Below are 21,320 nucleotides of genomic sequence, written 5' to 3' on the forward strand. Positions count from 1 at the left end.
TTTTAATGTCCAAGATAATGATGTACCTACTTGGTTATGAAAATCAGAACCTCTGCAAATGGTTTATTCTTTCCTTTTTAGTTATACCAGCTGGAGTGTGAATGGAAAACATACGATTTTTCGTCCCAGCTACATACAGGAAAAAGTATTGATGATGAAACAGTCAGCAACTATATTCATCCACATATCAGGTAACATCCAGGCACTTAAGTTGTCTCTTTTAGATTATACATGTCATCTTTGTATGCTCAGGCTCTGAAGGTTTTCTCCAGGGCTTTACGATGTTTGTTTCTGTCTTTCTGTAGAAACAAGAGTTGCTGATTTTACAGTATCAATTTCCGTATTGTGGTGGTAAAGAAAAGTGCAGAGGCTGTGCTGTTTACTTGCAGTCACTAAGGAATTATCTGTACGCTCTTTTTACTTGCTGTAAATAGAACAATTAAAGGATGTGGCCTTTGTATATTAATAAAGTTGAAGCCAGGCCCAGAAGTAAAAATAATGCCATACATCTAAAATACAGTACTTTGTTTAAAATGTGACAATGTTATCAATGAGTTGAAATTAGCTGGATTGTTTTATCTATAACTGTACCTCCTCGAGGCCTTTCTGCATCCCAGTGCTATTTTGCAGAGTTCTTCACGTGATTTTACTGGGGAGAAATCTCCATATGTGTATTTTAGCACTAGCCTTTGCCTATGGTACTGTGAGTGAATTAAATTTCTTACCACATAGAATACACTGTTGACATTCAGAATTTGTAGCCACTGTTATTTTGTTGGTTCGTTTTTTTGTGTTTTTTTTTTTAATCTGAGGAACTTGAGAAGGAGATTTTAAGTGAAGAGAGCTTTTTCCTTTGTGCAGGTGTCCCGGTGTGTTCCTTGCACATGGAGATAAAAACTGTCTATTATTCATGATTTTCCACTATTAATGGAAGTTTTTGATTTCACAATGATACATACAGAAGATCTGGTAGTTCTAAGCTGTTGCTTAAGAGAAAGATAGTCACTGAAAGCGGGTTCTGAATGGCTGAGTCTTACCAATTGCTTGCAGTAATATTACTTTTTTCTAAATGCTCACAGAGCTGTCAGGTAGCAAGCAAAAAAAGCAATTGAAGTTTGTTGAAGTGGTGGGGGAAAGAAATATACATCTGCATGCTATAAGGGTGTTCCTTTTTTTTCCCTTATTTGCTGTTTCACGCAAACTAACAGAATATTTCTAATTAAACTTTTTTATGTATCTAACTGTTATGTTGGATATATTTAAGAAGTTTATATGAAACATGTTTCTATGTTTAAACTGGTTAATGTTATTTCTTAACAGACTGTTGCATGAAAGAATGCAAAAGTTGAAGGAACAAATGAGCAGTCTTTCTAGAAAAAAGGCCTTCAGGCCCCCAACTCCGCTGTATGATTGCTTATTCCAGGAGGCCCACCAGTACATCAACAGCATAGCACGGGTTTCTTCAGTCCAAGATCTTCTAACCCGCCTCCTACAGGTCCTCCGTGGAGAAACACCAAAATCGCTTCAGGCAATACAAAACCTGTTGAATGAAGAAGCATCGTGGCAACAATCCCACCATCAGTTTAGAAAACACCTGTCAGAGGAGTATGCTGTATTCCCTGATGCCATCATTCCGCTGCAAGCTGCCATCTTACAGTTGCAACATGGCATGCGATTAGTGGCTTCTGAAGTTTTTGGAGTACTCCAAAATTTTGTGTGTCCGGCTGACCTCACCAACCTCCTCACTTCTTTGTTGACATTTCCTTCTGTTGGCCATACCTTCCCCACCTACTTTGCTCGGGCAGAAATTTTATGCTCAGTGAATTCAGTTGAGGTCCTTCATGGACTTAAAAAATTTTCTCTGAAGCACTCCGAAGGAGAATCTGAGGGAACTGAGCAGCCTTGCCCAACTCTGGAACAGCTCCTAGTGAATGCTTTGTTGCATCTTCGATGCCATATACTATCCAAAGGAGAGATGGACCAGAAATCTCTGCAGCTTTTTAGACATCTGTGTCAGGTAACATCTGGATGCCACTGGCTGGGATTCTTGTACTAAACTACCTTGTCCCCTGTTGAAGACACTGATCTCTTAAAGCAGGTCTAGAGGAGGGCCACAGAAATTTTCAGAGGTCTGGAAGAGCCCCTGCTGTGAAGACAGGCTGACAAGGCAAACTTTGTAGAGATTTTCTTTATAAAATGGTTAAGAAAAGAGACTAGAACTTGGCCAAGCACTCTGTTGCACACTGTTGTCTTTGTGTTTTCCTTATTAGCTTGTTGAGAGGGCAGTTCACAAATCTTAGATGGCTTTGATTTATACTGTTGTAGACTGTAGAAAGGGGAAGAGCCAAGCAAAATAGATGCTGCCCCTTTGATGAAAAATGAGATTATTTTAGACATTGACTTGTTTAAAAGCATAGTGCTTTGTGTTTCCTTAGGCAATTGTGAATGAATGGGATGAACAGGAACGCCGTGCCCAAGAGCAGGAGGCAATGGAACGCAGTCTGTACAGATACAGAAGTAAAAGTCATGGGAAAAGACGGAGTGAGGAAGAGGAGGAAGAAGAAGAATTCAGGAGGAGATTTCCTTTTCATGAAAAGGTAATAATTGTAACTCTGTAAAGAAATACAAAAATTACATCTGAAGTAGCTCCTGAAAATACATGCCAGAAATAAGATGAGGACTGAAACTATTTTTCCTTTAGCCAAAAGCAAAATGTGGGGCAGATTTTGATAGGTGTTAACTATTGTGCTTTTATTTTATTTTACGTTTTGGTTTAAGAAAGTTTTCGGAATTAACTTCTGGACTTGAAGCATGCTGTGGCTCAAGTGAACAATCCCAAGTTACGTAACTGAATGACAATATAATTAGTTATTTGTTGTAAAATTATGAAATTTGATTAATTTATCAAATAAGGTCATATGAGGTTCTATTACCTGGGTAGAAGGTTATTCTTGATTAAATAAAGCAGCTGGGATGTAGCAGTTCAGGTCTTCAAGTGATCACACAGCACTGAGGTGTTTTATCAGCATGCACAGCTACTGCTGCTTTTTCTGAAAGAGTTTTAGTTGGCAGCAGCTCCAAGGATCACTGTACTGCACCCTTGCCTGCTGTGGTTATGCCCCAAAATGTTCTGTAGACCTGTGTTCTGTTTCAGACTGACGTCTGAGATGAGAGGCAGGCAGTGCTTCTGTATGGTACCAGCTGCAAATCATTAGCATGTCGTTGCAATGCCAAAAAGTGCAAAAAGGGAAATGGGGAGAGAAGGCATTAAAAGAAGAAATTATAATTTACCTTTGATTACCATGTAATATGCAGGACTTTGAAGATATCACAGCTCAACCAAGCCTAGAAGAAAAAATGGAAACTGAAGATCCATCAGAAGACTGCCTGGAAGTTGACAGAGCCCTTTTGTCGAAGAGCTCTATGCAAACAGTAATGATGGTTCATCAACAGTTATGCTTAAACTTTGCTCGATCCCTGTGGTATCAGCAGAGGCTGCCTTCTCATCAAGCCAAGCATTATTTCAGTGCATTTATTTCTTGCTATCAGACTGGTGCATGCCTGGTGTCTCAGTTCTATCCTTTAATTGGTAAGATTGCTGGCAATATTTCAGATATGCAGGTTTAGCTTTCTAATGATTTGTTCCAAATTAATTGCATTACAGTCATGAAACAGATCTATTATGGGGAAACTGAATTTTCTTTTTCCAAAGAATTTGTCCTGTGTTCAGAACTGTCTTGTGGAATGCTTTGATTTTTATTCTTTTATTCTTTTATAAAAAAAATTATTTTTTTAATTCCATTTGGGAATGTAATAAGACCAACACAGTTTAAAAATAAATTGAATGCTAAGTGAAATTTTGATCAAATGGATCTGCATAGTCTATGGAAGATGATACAATTGCAGAAATTTCCCAGAATTAAAATTTGCAATGAAGTTCATAAAGGAATTGGCTTAAATGTAGCTTCTATATATAATTTAAAAGAAAAAAGGTGGGCATTTTTTGGTTGGTTTTTTTGTTTTGTTTTTTGTTTTCCAACCTGAATTTTGGAACACTTGATATGTAAATTGTTTCAAGCAATTGTGCGAGACCTCAGGATCATCACTTTTCATAGCAGAGCTGTGTATTTCAGTTCTGATGTAATAGATGTATGTGTGTAATTAAGGTGAAGCATATAAGGGCTGCTGTTTCTACAGTACCTTGTTTTTGTGTTTATATCTGAGGTGTAATGTATGTGGGATTTTTCTGTGGTTTGAGTTACTTTTCCACAGAGCCTGTGTTCTTCTGACAGGATCACAGCCCACCTTTAGGATGTTGATTTTACTTTTACAGAAAAATTTGAGAAAATAGAGAATATAAACTCTAATTATGTCTCTTTTGTTCCATACTCCCATCTCATTATTTATGAGTGGCATAGTCTAACATTGGGATACAGGGGAAAAAAGTCCCCAACTTCATCTATTCAACCGGAAAGGTATTAGTTGCATGTGTGATGTCTTCCTTACTTGCCTCCTAGGTGCTGAAATGAATGATGGTCTTTTGGGAAGCCAGCTTCTACTTAGCACTCTTCTTCGCAATACCTTTTTTGAGGAATTAACTTCAGATCTTGTGCTGCAGCAAGATGGCCCATATGACTTCTACCAGCACCCTAATATTCAGCAAGTCCGACAGTGCCAACCTGTACTTGATAATTTTGCTAAAGAAATAAATGGGCTACTGCAGGAGTGGCCAGAGCATCCAGTACTCGTGCAGGTAAAAACACCTCAACAAGTATTTGGGGGAAACTGGAGCATTTTAGGATTGCATTATGTGTAATATGTATATAGATGTGCACAGAGGTTCATATTCTTGCCTAGATGTTGTCTGTAATACTTATGCGGATGTTTTGAAGTCATATTTGTTTATGCTTAAAAGGTATTAGGTATTATTAGCTGTTCTGTTTTAGCTATGAAATGTTAAGTGGTATTCTGCCTACTCTTAGAGCTTTAAGCAGTCTTCAGTCTGCCATAGCTCAGAGATCCCTGAGGTCTTTTGCTGTTTGTGCTCCTGTTTTTTTCCAAAGTTCTTTCTTTCCTAATTCTTTAGTGTACTTATATTTAGTCCCACTTATGGGACCTGTGTGGCTATCAGGTTACATTTCTTAGAGCAATACAGAAACTCAGATTCTATTGGAAGTCTTTGCATTAGGTCATTTGTGCTCCTTTCCCCAAGTGCACCAGTCTTCACTGAACTAGTAATGAGCTTATACTAAATTGAGAAAGCAGTTTAAAAATGAAAAAAAAAAAACCACAAAAAACCAACAAAAAAACCCAAAACCATTCTTACCTCTTGCAGGGGAGGGTTACACTTATAAAAATTAACTTAACTTCATGACTACTTTTGTTGAAAAACTCTTACTATAGGTGGAATGCTTGTGTTTTTATTCTGCAGCTGTTAGTTGTGTTGGACAGAATCCGGAGTTTTCCACTCTCTAGTCCTCTCTCAAAGTTCCTGAATGGCTTGGAAATTCTTCTTGCAAAAGCACAGGTAAGAAAAAAGCTAAGGGGAAATTTTATTTTCTCTTTCATACTTTTTTATTTATATGGGTACCATGTTTTTAATATGAAAGCAGTCTGCTTGCCAGGATTTGAGGAAGTGAACTTGCTCTAGACTGACAGTTTGAAGTATCCAAAGTATTACGAGCCTTACCATGCAAGGACTAATTTCTGTCTTTGTATAAAGGTAACTTTTTTGTTTTCCAGGACTGGGAGGAAAATGCTAGTCGAGCTTTGTCCTTGCGGAAACATCTTGATTTGGTCACACAACTGATTATTCAGTGGCGTAGACTGGAGTTGAAGTAAGAACTATCCTTCCATACTGCTTTTTCTTAGATACTGTAACCTTTCATCTCCATATGAAGGCACATTCCAATGCTGAATTGCCCTTAACTGTCAAAAATGCTTCTATGTGCCTGTCTTTGTAAAAATGTGGGAGGGGGAAAACCCCACTAGCAGCTGTAGTGGTTCAGAATGAGCATGTCCAGCCTGTGGAGACCCTATGTATTTGCCTCAGGAGAGGAGGAGAAGCAGGAGAGATAACTACAGTACTTCATCCTAGTATTTTCCCAGTGCTCTCCTGTTTTCATTGTAGGGTTTACTCAGCCTGCAGTGTTTTGTCTGTTTAACAACCCCCACATTAAATTTTCCTTAAAAATTATTGTCTGGTCTCCTGTTAAGACCATGTAAAATTTTTATAGCCACAGTATGCCATGATCAGGAATTCCACAAGCTTACATCAAGTTCTGAGCAAAAGAAATTTTTGAACCTGCCTCTGATGGGTTTTGTTTTACCACCCCTAGTTCTCACACTTCTTCTCTCATACTTAATACTATTGGCAAAGCAGTGATCCTCGAGAGTTGAATGTATATATGAAGCACGTGTGCAGATTATTCCATCTTGTAAAATTTTCCATTAGTTTACTAGAAATAGATAATAAAGTTTGTGTTGTTTTGAAACCCAAATTACCCATGATATTTTTGCTTTATTTTTTTTTCTTTTCTCCCCTTCCTTATTGCTTCCAGTTGCTGGTCAGTAAGTTTGGACAATATTATGAAACAGCATGTACAGAAATCCACAAAGCACTGGTTCTCAATCTATCAGATGATTGAGAAGTATGTTCAAGAGCGGACAGAGGCAACTACAGAAGGTAAGTGCTTGCCTTAAAATGAATGTGTGCTGCAGTTCTAGCAATTACTAAGGATGCTTGATTAAGATCCTAAATGCCAGAGTTTGACAATGCACTTTCAAGTGTAGTTCTTTGCCCTACAATAAATTTCATGACTGTATAAGGTCTTACGTATGGAGTGAACTTTGCTTGTATGTGTTTCTGAAACCACCTGTGGCTCATAGGGCCAACACTGTAGGTGGTGTAAAGAAAAAAAGATGCCTGTAAAAAGCACCTAAAAGAACGCAGAACTATGGCAGCTTATGTCATGCACATATAAACATTTCAAACAGATTTGGAGGGTAGGATGCCTCCAACTGCAACTCAAAAAGGCTTCTCATTTTTTAGCTATAGGAAGCATTATTCATATTGGAGCTGAACTGCTTTGAACATTGTGTATAAAGCCTAAAGAATTCTTACAGCTGGTATGTTTTGGTACATGCTGTCTTAGCAAATCTGTCTGCAGCTGTTCACGTTACATAAAATAGGGTAAAGAATACAGCTCTCGGTCCCTTGCCTCCCCCAATTTAATGGAATTATAAAGATGAAAGCAGTATCCTCTGGCATGAGGCTGAGTTCTTCCAATCTCAGGATTAATTAATGCACTTCTGATGAGCTTCAGATCCTTGGGTTATATTACATAACCCATGTTATGTGTGTCTTCTATAGGTAATACACTGTATTCTCTACGAGATTCGTCTACAATATATTTCTATCTTCATGATTTTGAGAAGTTAGAGGAACTGGCAGCGACTAATTTTTAGTATGGCTCACTATGACTGAAAAAGCCATTCATTCATAGAGAATAGCAAGTGTTCTTTAAATACTTGATGGACTCTGAAATTGGACACCTAAATGGCCTTCACAGTCGCTATCTTAATGTTGCCTCTTGTTCCCTGTTCTTTTCTTCCACTGTGGTGTTTGTTGGTTTTACTTCTTATTAAATTAGAATTCTTCCCCTCCCTGCCTCTTTCCTATTTTGTTTGGAATCTTTCCTAACAAAGACCTGATGTTTCAGCTGAAAGTTTACAAAGAGCAGGCCACAATTTTCATGTTGATCTTTTGGTTTGTTTTCCCTTACTTCTACTCTAAATTTCTGGTGCAATGTTCAGAAACTGAGCAAATGGATCTGAAAACCCTGGTCAGCACGTTACAGGCTTTCATTGAAGGCTCTACTCTGGGAGAGTTTCATGCACGGCTTCAAGCACTACTGGTTTTCCACTGCCATGTCCTGCTGATGCCTCAAGTAGCAGAAAAGGGTAAGTTGATAGCATTACCTGTGTTGAGTCATCTTTACAGCAATATGGCCATCGGGTATTCCAGACTTTCCAAGTTAAGCTTCATGATTCCAGAAAGAGCTGGGGTGCATTTATCATTGTGATACTGAAGAATATCCTATTGTAAAATAAGATTTTTATTGTCTGTCCCTTCTAGATGTTCTGTGCAGCATACTGTGGAATCTGTACAATTATTATAAGCAGTTTTCAGTGTGTGTTGAGGCCAGAATCACTGAACTTCGTCAACCCATAGAAAAGGAACTTAAGGTAAAACGAAACTTGGTTCAGACAATACACTGATCTAATTAAAGGAAGAGTGGAGCAGATATTATTTGAATTTGTATATAATAGTTCTGTTGGCCAGTGAAATCCCTACAACACATTTTCTTTGGCAAGAATTTATTTTAGAGGGGGAAGGAGGGGGGCTGGTTGAAGGCTTTAAGGTTTGATCAGTCCCATTTATCCATGAAAATTTCTGCCCACTGGTGAAGCCCATTTAGATTTCACAGCATTTGGCTATGCAGAAGTTTTAGCATAAACACATACATTAATAGAATAAGATGTCTATGCAATAATTTGCTCACTTATTGAAATGTCTTGCATTTTAAGACTACCACATCATCATAGCTGATCAGCTTTAAAGATCATCTTTGATATGGAAATACTTAATTTTATTTATATGAGTAATCCCATTGATGATTTATTTTCCTAATAGGAATTTGTGAAAATTTCCAAGTGGAATGATGTCAGCTTCTGGGCTATAAAGCAGTCAGTTGAAAAAATACGCAGGTAACTCAGAACTTGAAATTAAGGTCCCTATTTAGAAACTTCCTTCTAGATGATTTCTCTATGACATTAAATTTCAATGTAAAAATACTTCTGCTCATAACGCAGTGGAAACATTTATTTCAAGTAGATGAGAGATTTCTAGGATTATAAAACCCAGTAACATTTTTGCTTTCCCGTGGTAATCAGAACCCTCTTTAAATTCATGAAGAAGTTTGAAGTTGTTCTGGATGAGCCATGTCAGCCTGCCTTGGTGGAAATTGGTAAGGAAGAGCAGCTGGACTGCATGCAAAAGCAGGAAGAATCTGAGAACAAAGAAACCAAAGTTCAGAGGCTAAACAACACATTAAGAAAGATTCTCTCTGCTAGAACAGATGTTGCCAAGGTAACTGTGTTCTTTATTCCACATGTGGGTAGAATATTTTCTCTATTTTCATCTATATGTTGCTTTTCACTGATTTATGCAGAAAAATCTTATGTAAGTGTCAAATCTGTTGAATGTATCATAAACTTTTTTGATCTTACTTGTGTTCAGTGTTATGAAACACTGCAGATGGGTGGGAATGCAGCATGGAAAGACAAGCATGATCTGTACTGATCTGGCGCAGCATCTGTGCTCTAATACAGAGATGAGGCAGTTACACATTTCATCTCCAAGTTCCTTATGTATTCTCTGCAACAATTTGTTACTTCCCTAATAGTGCAGTAAAACAGACTGCAAGTTGAAATTATTATTAGCCCATTTTTTCTAAACAAGGACCCAAACACACGATCATGTAGCTGTAGGATTTGTGCGCACATAAGCTATTATTAAATATTGAATCACTTTGGGCTTGGACGATGAAACGGGGAATGTACTACATTGTTTTACATTTACTGTTGACTGGCAATTTGTGTACTGTGAACATTTGCCTTGGACTAGCTTGGACTACACAGTGTCTCAGTTTTGTATATCTCCGATTCAGTTACCCAGCTCAGGGAGGAAGTCAGCTAATTTTCTTCCTGAAACAGATTCCTATTCACATCAGTAGTTTTCATTAATAAGATGCAAGGAGACAATTGTAACCCATCAGAATTTGGCAGTGAGTGGGAAATGCTCAGTTACTCTCAGTTTTATGCTAAGTTACTCTCAGTTTTGTTCAGTTTCTTCAGACCAAGAGAGGGCTGATCTTGCACGTGTCCTGTGACAGGAGGGTAGAGTGAGGAGGCAGTAATCTAATGCAAATCTAATGTGCTTGATTGATTGAGGGTTTGGTTTGTTAGTTGGTGTCTTCCAAGCCTATTACTGATAGTTAATAGGGTTATTGGTTTTACTTCTTGAAGTTACAAATTGTCTTCATTCCTTAAAGAAGATGCATGCAAACTTAAATTGAACAAACTCTAGGGATTAGCTTTGGACATGCTGGGTAATTACTTATGTTATTTAATAATTTCTACTTGCATACTGGTTTTGTTGTTCTTTGGGAACAAAATTTGCGTCTAGTGAAAACTAAGTGAGGGTGTTCTTACCTAACACCTTGAGGGCTTTAGTGATTTAGGGTAGTGCCTTTGAGCTTGTCAGGCAGAGGAAGCTGACCTGAAGCAGTGATAACCTCTATGGAAGTGGTAATGAGAAACACCTAAGACAGTAGGATCATAGCATCTTCCATTTGATTGATTGTTTTCAAAACTAATGTACGTCTGACATGCATGTATTATGATTTTCCTCAATTATTGGTGCTGAACTGTTCAAAGGATCATATGACGTGTTTTGGGGTTTCAGACAAATGCAGAATTCAGCCCTTCTTTTTGCAATGATTTACCTGAAGTGGTAAAACAAGGAATATGTGTATAATTTGTTTTCATTTTTTTCTCAGAGGGCAGAAGTATATCAGGATGGCATTACATTTCATACAGAATCTCTTCAGTATCGTCTGCCTAAGCTTACTAAAAAAATGAAGAAGATGTGTACAGCAGTTACAGAAAATAATTCATTCTTCAGTCTGGTGGAAGATCTTGACCAGTTCACAGGTTAGGTATTCTTGTGATTTCCATACTACAATTGACCTTTGTAAAATAAATGGAACAAATCAGGAAAAAGTGCAGATGTATAGTTCCCTCCCTAGACTGTCTTCCCACGGTTGCTTTGTGTACATTAAATTTTCACATCTCTTACCTTTGTCTGCTGTCTTCTATACAGGTGGTATTATTGTTTCTGTAGCCGAACTGCAAAATTTAACATTTGATCAGACAGCAACTAAGGAGAAGCAGAAATCAGAGGCAAAGCATATTCAGATGCAAAAGCAACGAGCTTTGTCAGATCTCTTTAAAAGTCTTGCTAAAACAGGTGAGCTTTGGCTAAAAATAGGCTTGGTTTTAAAGTACAAAGTTCTTGAGCATTTTATTAGTTTTGCCAATACATCTAAACCCAGCATAATATGATTTCTTAAAGTCATTAAGTAACTAATAAATTTAGAAGCGTTTAAATCTCTCTTTGTCTGTTGACTATGAGGCCTGGTGTGTTTGCCATTTCAAATACCTTCTATTTTTCTTACATGCCATTAGATTTGTAACAGTAGCTTTTCTGTAGCAGAAATCTTCTTTATCTCTAGTCAGAAGTCACTGCAGAGGAAAGCTCATTACTTTGTATCCCTTCTCTGATCTAAAAGTGAAATGAAGTTAGCTAATTAAAATGAGAGCCCATCTCTCAGTTGACAGACTGTCAGAGATCAGACTGGCAGAGGTGTGGTTGAGTTCTGGACACTGAATGATCTATTAATGGCATTTTTTGCACCCACTGGTGACAAAGGAATATCTGCCATCGCTGCCCTGTGAAGTCTGTGCTGGAGGAGTGACATACTATGAATATTTAATTAACACATGGGATTCAAATTCTTTACTGGGCTCCGTTTTTGATTTCAGGTGACACCTTTACCTTCCTCATTTATCAGCCTTTTCATGTCTTTAAAAGGAGGTGATGACCCCTAACTCAGCTTTCTTAAAGGACCAGGAGTGGTGAAAAGTCCTTTATACACACAAGTCTATGTTTGTCTTATTTCAGCTGCATTGTTCAGCTTTATTCAGCTGAAATAGCTAAGCTACAATGTGTTCTTACATTACAAAACTTGCAGCATGTTGAAAGACTTGTCAAGATCAGACAACATCAAGCAGAAAACCACATCAGAAGATTTTATATCTTAATACCATTAATAATGGAGTGACATTTTTCATATAAAAGAATGAGGGCATAAAGGGATGTGTGCTCGGATGTCATTCCAGGTTTGTCGTACCGGAAAGGTCTTTCATGGTCCCGTTCAAAAGACTATCACGAAGTGCTCTACCTACGCCCACTGGACTTGCAGAGTGCATTGGCTGTACTGAATTGTGCACATGAACTGGATGACATGTATGTACACAGTATTTTTTACCTTTAGATTGTGTTAATTGCAGTTGGAATATACAGAATTCATTGCATGTTGATTTAGACTGGGATTCTGGACTGTAATTAAGTCAGGCTTTTGCATATTTCCTTCCTCCCATTAGGTCTCGGTTTGAGAATCCTATGCATACTGCACTGGGACGTGCAAATTAGCAAGGGTTGGGTGGTTTTTTTTGGTTTGGCTTTTTTTTTAAATTTGCACTTTTGACAACTGTACCCCCAGTTTCATTATTTCCATGAATTAGGTTTCAGTTAGCCCTCCTCCACTGTCCTGCTTTGCCTAGGATGCTTTCCTAGCATCATATTAGAGTGTAAGCTGCTAATGCTTTTATTGAAGAGAGTTGTGATTTGCAGGGATTACTTAAATGTTTTGTCTTCATTAAATAATGGGATATTTCAAGAGAAGAATACATACACTTCAAACCGGGCATTTCTGGAAAAACTTTCCTCGAGGAAAGATGCCATTTAATATGTTTTCTTACTGTTTTCAGGCAATAAGTGCTTTTTTTTGTCATTGAGACATGCTGGTTATTATCCTCTTCAGATGTTAGGGTTTAGTGTATGGTATCTTTTATCAAGGCCAAAATAAAGGCTTCCGTATGAAGCTGAATTTACCTGCATGAGGAAGGAAAAACAAAATCACTCTTGAAGTGTTAGATGATGTTCAAAAATAGAGATCTTGATGCTATCATTTAGGATTTCCTTAGAGTTTATTATAAAAATTAAGTGTTTTCTTAAGATTAGGATACTTGTAGAGAAAATGAAGAATTACAAGATCAGTGCATTTGCAAAACAAGAAATTACAAGCAAAATTATTAGGTTGAAGAGCTGACCCTATGCCTTCCAGTGCGCTGAGGTACTTTCTAATACCAGACTTTTTATGCTCTGTCAGGTTGCTGACAGAGATTTGTTCTGCCTGGGATGGATGCCAGAAGTACTTCTATCGGTCACTTGCACGTCACTCTCGGCTCCAGACAGCACTGTTAGCACCTGCCAAGGTAAAAACAACAAAGTGCAAATAGAAATCCTACTTCTGTTAAGGATTTTACCAGCTTGGACTGAAATTTTCTTGTAGCAGAAAGGTGATGTTGCAGAAGCTACTTGAAAATAGAATTTGTATGCAGGATATATGGGAGATGCAGAAAAGATGAAGAGGGGGAAACTGTAATAATTATAACTCGTCTGTGTTTTAAGACTTTTTCAATTAAACCATAGCCTTTCAGCCTGCTCAGTGAAATGAAATGGAGGGACACAGAATGCTATTGTCTGCTTGTTCATCTAACTGTTCCCTCCCACTTTTTCTGTATCTGTTTTCTTTAGGATATTGGATTAGGAAGCATTGAACGATGCAGAGGGTTCACTGCACACCTGCTGCAGATGCTTGTCAGACAGAGACGGTCTCTTACTGCGTTGACAGAGCAGTGGGTCTTACTGAGGTATTTGTCATTTTCCAACATTTTAAATGCTGGCAAGGAGTCTTGACAGTAAGCAATTCAGTTCAATAAAAATGGAAAATAAGGTAGAAGAAAATAAAAAAATTCCCTCTGCTTCCCCATTTCTCTCCTCCCCTCAATTTAGCCTAGTAGAAAAGATTTAAGTTGATCCTATCACTACAGCCAGTATTTTGGAATCAAGATAATTTTGGAAAACAAGTTAGGCATACATGAAGACCATGAAATAACACAGTTAAACCATTAAATTTACAGATCGTTAAATCTCTCTCATTTGGTATTGGCCTAAGTTAATTTTGGTTACATTCAAGTTGTTGGCTTGATCTGAAGCAAATAAATGATCTGGATGCTACTTCGAGCTAAAACAACCAAAAAAAAAGAGCTTACAAAGAAAAATTCTAGAAGGGTGGGAGATACTAAATCTTACATGAAAACTGTAAAAGGAAAAGTGTGTGAGAAATCTTTCTTACTTGCTGTGATTTTTCACTCCATTGCTTGACTCATCAATTTCATTGCAAACTCCACCATTTGGCATATTTGTGCTCACTACTACTGTAATCCATGAAACTTTTTTAAGTCAGGTTAGGAGCTTGTACCTTTGTACGTAGAAGGAAATCTGGACTGGAAATTACTGGTGCAAAATTTATTTAAACCCCATGAAACCTGAAAGAAAACCCAAATAAAAAAACCCAACAAAACAAATGCCTCAGCATTACAGTTGCAGGAATAGTAAGACTTCTAAGATACTTATCAGCACTACTGTGACTTTCATCACAAATCAGACTAATCATTTGTATGAGCTGACTGTTACACAGCAGAGAATGAAGGGGTGCTAGAATCTAATTTGCTTTTATAGTGAGGAAAATGAACAGTATTTGAATATTGGGCCAGGAGTTTAAGGATTGTTTGAAAAAATGGTATAGATTATGAGAAATATTACAAAGCCCTGTTTTCAGGACAACTCAATGCAATGGAGAGAAAAATTCACTAATTAAAAAATTTTTTTTAAAAAAACCCTGTCATTACAGTTTTTCCAGATAAAGTTTGGCTTCCACTGAGTCCATATCATCTAGTTTATGTTTTATTAATTTAGACTGAAGGTTGAGCTTTCAAAAGGGAAGTATAACATAAAAATCAGTGATTATAACTTCTTCTTTCTTCTCAACTAGGAACCTCCTGAGTTGTATACAAGAGATAGATTCTAGGTTGACTGCTGACAGAGAATATACTGTAGCATTTCCTCCTCAAGACAGTATTCAACAGTGGACTGACAAACTGCAGCAACTTTCCATGCAGTGCATAATGGTTCTCGAGGAGCTGTCTTGGTTTATCCAGTGCTGCCCAAAAGAAGAGTTCGCCAAGTGCAATGACAGTGAAAGGACAGATGTCAAAACAAACATTTTTCAGAGTTTGGAACCTGAAATTGGAAACATTTTTACAGGAATATCTGACCTGATTCCCTCAGAGCTCAAATACTTGTCTCCAGTAACAATTGAGCAATTGCCTCCTGGATGTAGGATGCGAAATAAGGATCAGTTATGGCTGCAGGTGGCTACGCAGTTGACCACGATGCTGGCAAATGTGAAGGCAATGAAAGCAGAAGTGGACAAAATAAGACAACAGTCACGTGAGACCTTGTTTTACTCCTGGTGAGTTCTACATATGCATGAAATTGAATCTCTCCTTTATTTTCATATAAGAAGTTTGAAGTCATCTTGTAAATGTTTGCCTATGCATATCTTGAGAAGTGGGTTCAGGTGTTTTTGAAACATTTTTTTCTGTTAATTTTTTTTGCAAAATGCAGTGCCTGATTTTTTTAGAGGAGTGTATGTCTTCTCACACTCCTCTGACAAGTCAGAAAAACTGCTCCATCTCAGCTTCTCCCTTTGTCTTTGGTCTCCTAGGATTTTATCTCCATAGCTCCTTAGTTAATGAGGTGAATTCAAGTGTCAATTTCATGAGGAAATTTTTATTTTAAAAGAAAACTGTAGCTTATTTAATAACAGTTCTCTGATTTTCTCTCTGCTTCAAACAGTGTGAGTATAAGCTTGTTGTCAAATTTTTTATTTAATAGATTCAAGATGGGAGATCACAGAATATTCTGAGTTGAGGGACTCACAAGAATCATCGTCCAACTTTTAAGTGAATGGCCCATACAGAGCCATTGTTGTTATTAGCACCATGCTCTAACCAACATCTGCTGCCTCTCCCTTATTTATGTCTCAAGAGAAGGTTTAATCTTAAATTGAACTGTTTGTTCTTCTTTCACTGTTATTGTATTTCTGTTGCAGGAGAGATTTTGAAGTTTGCACATCAGCTGTGAGTTGTTTGCTGGAAGTCTCAGCTCAGTTACAAGGCATAGAGTCCCTGTTTCTTCCAAATGGGGAAGACAGGCAAGCTGCAAATCAGATGGCCCTAATCAAGAGCCTAAACTATATTCAGGAAGAAGTTACTAATACATCTGCAGACTTCACAGCCTGGAGAACACAGCTTCTTGCTTCCATGTCAAAGTGCAGTGGTAAGGACAATTTTTCTCTGCCTGGTTTGTAATATAGATAGATAAAGACACAAGAATTCATTAGTTTGGGTATTGTTGAAGATGGCCCTGTGTTCATTCTGATACCCAGAAACACTTCATGAAATTCAAACTTGCAAAATTTTGTCCAGACTTAATTTGTTCAGTATAACTTTTTTTACCATCACTGTTGACGACAGATCTTACAGCATAGTTGTAGGTCAGGATTAGCAAGATTTTGGTAGAAGTGTGTAGAAAAAATTCCATAATGCCGTCCTGGTCCTTGGATAAGGAAAGCATAGAAACTTGTAATCTGATGTGTTTCCATGTAAAACTGCCTGTGTTATGGTTTAAAAGGAAATCAACAGTCGGATGAAGAGTTCGTGGAGCACTTCACAACAAAAGTGGAAACTGTGATCCGTGTTGTTCTCTATGCCATTCAGTGTTTGGTCGAGAGGAAACAGGAAGGTGGAAAGGAGGAAGAAAAATCTCCAGAGGAAGATGGTAAATTTGTTAATTTACCTCAGTGCTCTAGGGGTAGGTGCACTTTCAGAAGAATTTGTAATGGGAAGCTAGAACTCATTTTTCTCTTAGGAAGCCTTTTTCTGCCTGCAAAGTGCCTCTCTCAAGAGGGGGAGATGGTTTTTTTCCCTTTCCCTTCCGCATTTCAGAGAAAGTTGCAGAGAGGGTGGTGAGTGAGGCCTCTCTCTCTCTGGTATGCAGAAGAGAGAAGTTCTAAGACATATATAGGGCCTCCTTGGGCTGGAGAGGGTGGGGGAGGACACAGAGAAGACAAATAATCCACTGGAAGAGCTCAGGAACCTGTCTTTTCCCTGAGGCCTGGTGCTGTCTTGCAGCACTGTCAGGTTTTTGTAAGTTTTTAGTGTCCTTGTCTCCAAAATAAACCTTTTTGAATCCTTTCCACTGCCTTGGCATTTTTGGGGAAATACCTGCATGTATTTTACAGTGGGGAAAACAGTTTAAACTATGCAAACCTTAAAATTTCTTAAATTGTGTGTCTAGCAGAAGTACCAATACACAAGGAAATTGCTATTTTAGTAGAAGTTTCTATTTAAATAGATAGAAGGGGTATTTTTAGATTGCTTGCTGAAACGTTTTTAGAATGTCTGACTTGATTTCTGGGTTTTTTTATGTATTTCAAACAAAGAGGATGCAGCCTCATTTGATGTGATTAAAGCAGGACATATAACTAAACTTTTGGATGAAGATCTCTCTGCTGATTTGGATTCTCTACATGTGCAAAAAGCAATTTCAGAGGTTTCGGAACTCCTTGAAATCCTGAAATCCTATGGGGAAGATTACACTTCAAATAAACATAAGGTAAAATTGTTCTTCTCAACAGTCTTTTGGCTTAGGTGTCTCAAGAGATTTGGAGTTGTGAACTTTGGCAGTTAAACATGCATTGCTTCTTCTTGCCCAATATCTCAGAGCTAGAAGCATGTGAGAAATTATGGCCGAATATAGGTAGTCTTCTGTAGTGCAAAAGCCAGATGTTCCTTTAGTGAGAAGACAAAGCTTTAGTTTTTGTGAAACATCTAAAAAAAGCTCCAGAAACTTTAGAAACTGTACTTAAACTCGTCCACTGATATGTTTGCTTTGAGCATCTGTTTTCCGTCGGTATCATCACCCTCTCTGAGGTGCATCTCAGTATGTACCAAATCATGTTTGACTGCTGGTTTTTGTTTTAACTGCTGGTTTTTGTTTTAACTGCAGTTCTTCAACCAGTCCTGCTATTTGCTGGTGCGTCTAAAGCCCATGCTCTGCAAGTATTCGGATCTTCTCCTGTTCTATCTCACTGTTTCACTGGCATCTCACAGGAGTACGGGAAAATTGCTTTCTGTTCTAACCAGCATTTTTACAGAGCTTGCCCAAAAAGTAAGTTATTAACAGTGGATATTTGGTAAGCATATATTTAAGGTGTACAAAAATCTTTAGTAGAAACTAAACTGAAAGATGTACTTACTACTACAGAAGATTTTGCGTTTCTGTTTGCCTTTGTAGGGGTTTTGTCTGCCAAAAGAATTACTTGAAGATGAGGCTGGAGAGGGAGCAACAGAGTTTCATGATTATGAGGATGGTGGTATTGGAGATGGGGAAGGCACAAAGGATGTGAGCGACAAAATAGAAAGTGAAGATCAGGCAAGTGTTTGGGGTTGGTCTTGTTTAATTGAAGTAAAACTGAAAAAGCTCCTCAAATCCATAGTGTGGATGTTTCGGGTAAAAGAAACATGAAGTTACCTTCAGTCTCCTATTTCTGTTGGCTTTTAATTTTGCATATCAGCTATAAATATTGTTGTGGTAGTTAAATAAGCTTTAATACATAGGCAAGATCCATTGTAATTTTTGACTTTACCAATAATTCAGATAGAAGACAGTTTTCGAAAGGGTGAAGAGAAGGAGAAAGAGGATCAAGATTCTAAACCAGACATTGAAGGAGAAGACAATGCAATTGAAATGTCAGAAGACTTTGCAGGAAAAATGCATGATGGAGAACAGGAGAAAAAAGGTTTGGTTCTTCCACTATGGCAAACTTGTAAGAAAAGTTATAGATGGTGGATACTTTTATATAACAAAGCATATACTGAAAAGTCTGTGTTCTACAACATAGAATATCCTGAGTTGTAAAGGACCCACAAGGGTCATTGAAGTCCAGCTCCTGGCCCTGCTCAGGACCATCCCCAGGTGTCACGCCATGTACCTGAGAGCATTGTCTAAATGCTTCTTGAACTCAAACAGGCTTGGTGCTGTGACCACTTCCCTGGGGAGCCTCTTCCAGTGCCCAACCAACCCTCTGGGTGAAAAACCTTTTCCCAGTAGTGCCATTTGGGTACTAGAAGTATTAATAGGAAATACTATCTCCTTTCACTGTGATGGTTTTGGAATGAAGGGAGACACTCTTTTCTTCCTGTTGTAAGTTGACCTATAGACACCTTTTAAAACTAGCCACAGACTTTGTGGAACTGCTGAAGATCATCAAAATACTTTGAGAACATGGCTGCAGTTAATTTCAGAATGTGACTATGAAGTTATTGCTAGCTTTTAAGCAATGGAAAGAATGTAAGTTTACCTTTTTAAAACAGATAAATGAGCAACATTTGGTAGATTTGAGTTGCTACTCATCCAAAAGGTAGCAGTTCTTCGCTTTGAAGGGTAACAGCTTGAACATCTGAAACTAATGTAGCTTAGAAATTACAGTAGTGTTAATCACTTCCAAATCTCTGAGAAAATGCTAAGAATAATTTCATCTGCACGAAAAGGGAGATTCCAAAACTAAAAAATAGGTAAAGTGGAGTGGATCTTCCCCAACCTAGTAATGCAAAAAATATTTTGAAAATGGAGGATATTGAAGGTAAGGAACAGAGAATTTAAATCATCCAAGGTTTACACGTGGGACTTGTTAGTTGGAGGGAGAGAATGCTGTGTGTGAACACAAGACTTGGAAGCACTTAATTAGGACCCTGCTTGTTTGGGTGTTGGTGCATCTGTGTCGTTTTCCACCTATCTCAACTGCATAGGGTGATGAAATTAAGATGCTAGGTATGATTGCTTTTTTGTTTACGAAGTTAACAAAAACATTATCTATTCTGTACTGAAACACATTCTGAACTGTACACAGAAAATGAGGAAAACTCAGATGAAGAGGAGGAACTTGATAAGCAGATGGGAAATCTTGATAATGCTGAAGCTGATGATAAACTGGATGAAAGGCTCTGGGGGGATGAAGATGATGAAGATGATGAAGATGCTAGTAGTAGTAAAACAGAAGAAACTGGACCAGGAATGGATGAGGTAAAGAGAAAACAAGTGGGAACAAAAGTATTGAAGGAATTAAACTCTGTGAACTTGGTGTGACTTAGAGTGTGAGCTCTTTTTCATAGCTATTGATCTTGGAAAGGGATAGTTTGAGGGGATAAGTTTTGTTTAGTGTTGTCTTTTTTCCTGTAGGAAATTATGTCTTATCACTGAGACTTTGAGAACCGGCTAGCATAAATGAGTTTCTTTTGGATTTGTTGGTTAATAGGAGGATTCAGAGCTCGTTGCAAAAGATGACAATTTGGGGACAGGAAAGACGGATAATAAAAAACAGCCTCCCAAGGATGAGGAAAAAGAGCAACAGGAAGAGGATAGTGGAAACAAAGAGAAAATCCATGAACAAATTGATGAGGTAAAAATTATTTGGACTGCATGGAGTATCTTGCTGTTAAACCACACTGTGTTGCTCATATCACATGTTTCTGAGAATTTTAAATGCTCTTTACTTAATAGTGAAAAAAGTTAGTTCATTTCAGAGCTAAAAGTAAACCATATTATATCCATTATATTATAAATATATTTTCTGATCCATATTCTAGAAACAATTTTTGTTTGCACTAACTTGAACTTGTAATAGCTGCCAAAACAGGCTTTACACTGAATTGATGTTTTAACAGACAAAACTCTTATTCTATTGTGTTTAGCAGCAGAAACACTTGAAATATGCACAACTCTTCCTAAAACCTATATACAGTGTGCTTGAAGATTCTGCTAGGATGCCAATTCTGTTTAGATTGTTTCAGCTAGGAAAACTGGATTCTGAAAACAAAACATTCTGGTTTTAAGTACCACCAGTTTATGTAAATGCATTTGCTGAAATTAATCTTTCTGCTCTTTATGCGTGAGGATGTTTACCACTGGAAGTCCATTCTTAACTGATCAGAAGGTAATATTGTATCCAGTATTTCTTTGTCCTAGAGAATACAATAGAATCTTATTTCTTATCTTTGCCTTTCCTCACACTTATTACATCCTGTTATTTTTTCCCCCATTCTTTTGCTGACAGCGTGAGTATGATGAGAATGAAGTAGATCCTTATCATGGCCAGCAAGAAAAGGAGGCTGAAGTTGAACCTTTGGACCTTCCTGATAATTTGAATCTGGAGAATGATGAGAAGAGTGATGAGGAGGAAGAGGATGAAGGTACAGTGGAAAAATCTCTCTACAGATTCTTAGATGAAAGCCAAGTGGAAATAGGGAGGGACAATGAGATAATGAGCCCTTTTTCTCTATAGAAAGAAGAGAGGTGGTAGGATTCTGTAGGACCACCAAGAAGCTGCAAATTCATTTCTGTGTATCAAAATAGCAACATACCAAATGCAGGCCAGATAAGAATT

General features: G+C 37.7%; 1 protein-coding gene across 2 annotated transcripts in view; it reads left to right on the plus strand.

Moving 5' to 3' along the window:
- Nucleotides 1–21,320, plus strand: part of MDN1 (midasin AAA ATPase 1) — a 96,739-nt gene that overhangs the window by 59,447 nt on the left and 15,972 nt on the right. For both annotated transcript variants that reach the window (XM_032683375.1, XM_032683374.1), the window contains exons 62-88: nt 82–191; nt 1,321–2,017; nt 2,436–2,597; nt 3,316–3,589; nt 4,518–4,753; nt 5,432–5,527; nt 5,743–5,837; nt 6,561–6,685; nt 7,816–7,962; nt 8,138–8,247; nt 8,696–8,769; nt 8,956–9,151; nt 10,623–10,776; nt 10,946–11,092; nt 12,025–12,151; nt 13,077–13,182; nt 13,505–13,620; nt 14,805–15,284; nt 15,927–16,153; nt 16,508–16,654; nt 17,319–17,491; nt 17,885–18,046; nt 18,173–18,310; nt 18,536–18,677; nt 19,788–19,960; nt 20,193–20,336; nt 20,991–21,126. In XM_032683375.1, coding sequence (XP_032539266.1) covers nt 82–191; nt 1,321–2,017; nt 2,436–2,597; nt 3,316–3,589; nt 4,518–4,753; nt 5,432–5,527; nt 5,743–5,837; nt 6,561–6,685; nt 7,816–7,962; nt 8,138–8,247; nt 8,696–8,769; nt 8,956–9,151; nt 10,623–10,776; nt 10,946–11,092; nt 12,025–12,151; nt 13,077–13,182; nt 13,505–13,620; nt 14,805–15,284; nt 15,927–16,153; nt 16,508–16,654; nt 17,319–17,491; nt 17,885–18,046; nt 18,173–18,310; nt 18,536–18,677; nt 19,788–19,960; nt 20,193–20,336; nt 20,991–21,126 — 4,894 coding nt within the window. The remainder of the gene's footprint in view (nt 1–81; nt 192–1,320; nt 2,018–2,435; nt 2,598–3,315; nt 3,590–4,517; nt 4,754–5,431; nt 5,528–5,742; nt 5,838–6,560; nt 6,686–7,815; nt 7,963–8,137; nt 8,248–8,695; nt 8,770–8,955; nt 9,152–10,622; nt 10,777–10,945; nt 11,093–12,024; nt 12,152–13,076; nt 13,183–13,504; nt 13,621–14,804; nt 15,285–15,926; nt 16,154–16,507; nt 16,655–17,318; nt 17,492–17,884; nt 18,047–18,172; nt 18,311–18,535; nt 18,678–19,787; nt 19,961–20,192; nt 20,337–20,990; nt 21,127–21,320) is intronic.

The sequence above is a fragment of the Chiroxiphia lanceolata genome, chromosome 3, assembly GCF_009829145.1.
Source record: "Chiroxiphia lanceolata isolate bChiLan1 chromosome 3, bChiLan1.pri, whole genome shotgun sequence".
In the NCBI taxonomy this organism is placed as follows: Eukaryota; Metazoa; Chordata; class Aves; order Passeriformes; family Pipridae; genus Chiroxiphia; species Chiroxiphia lanceolata.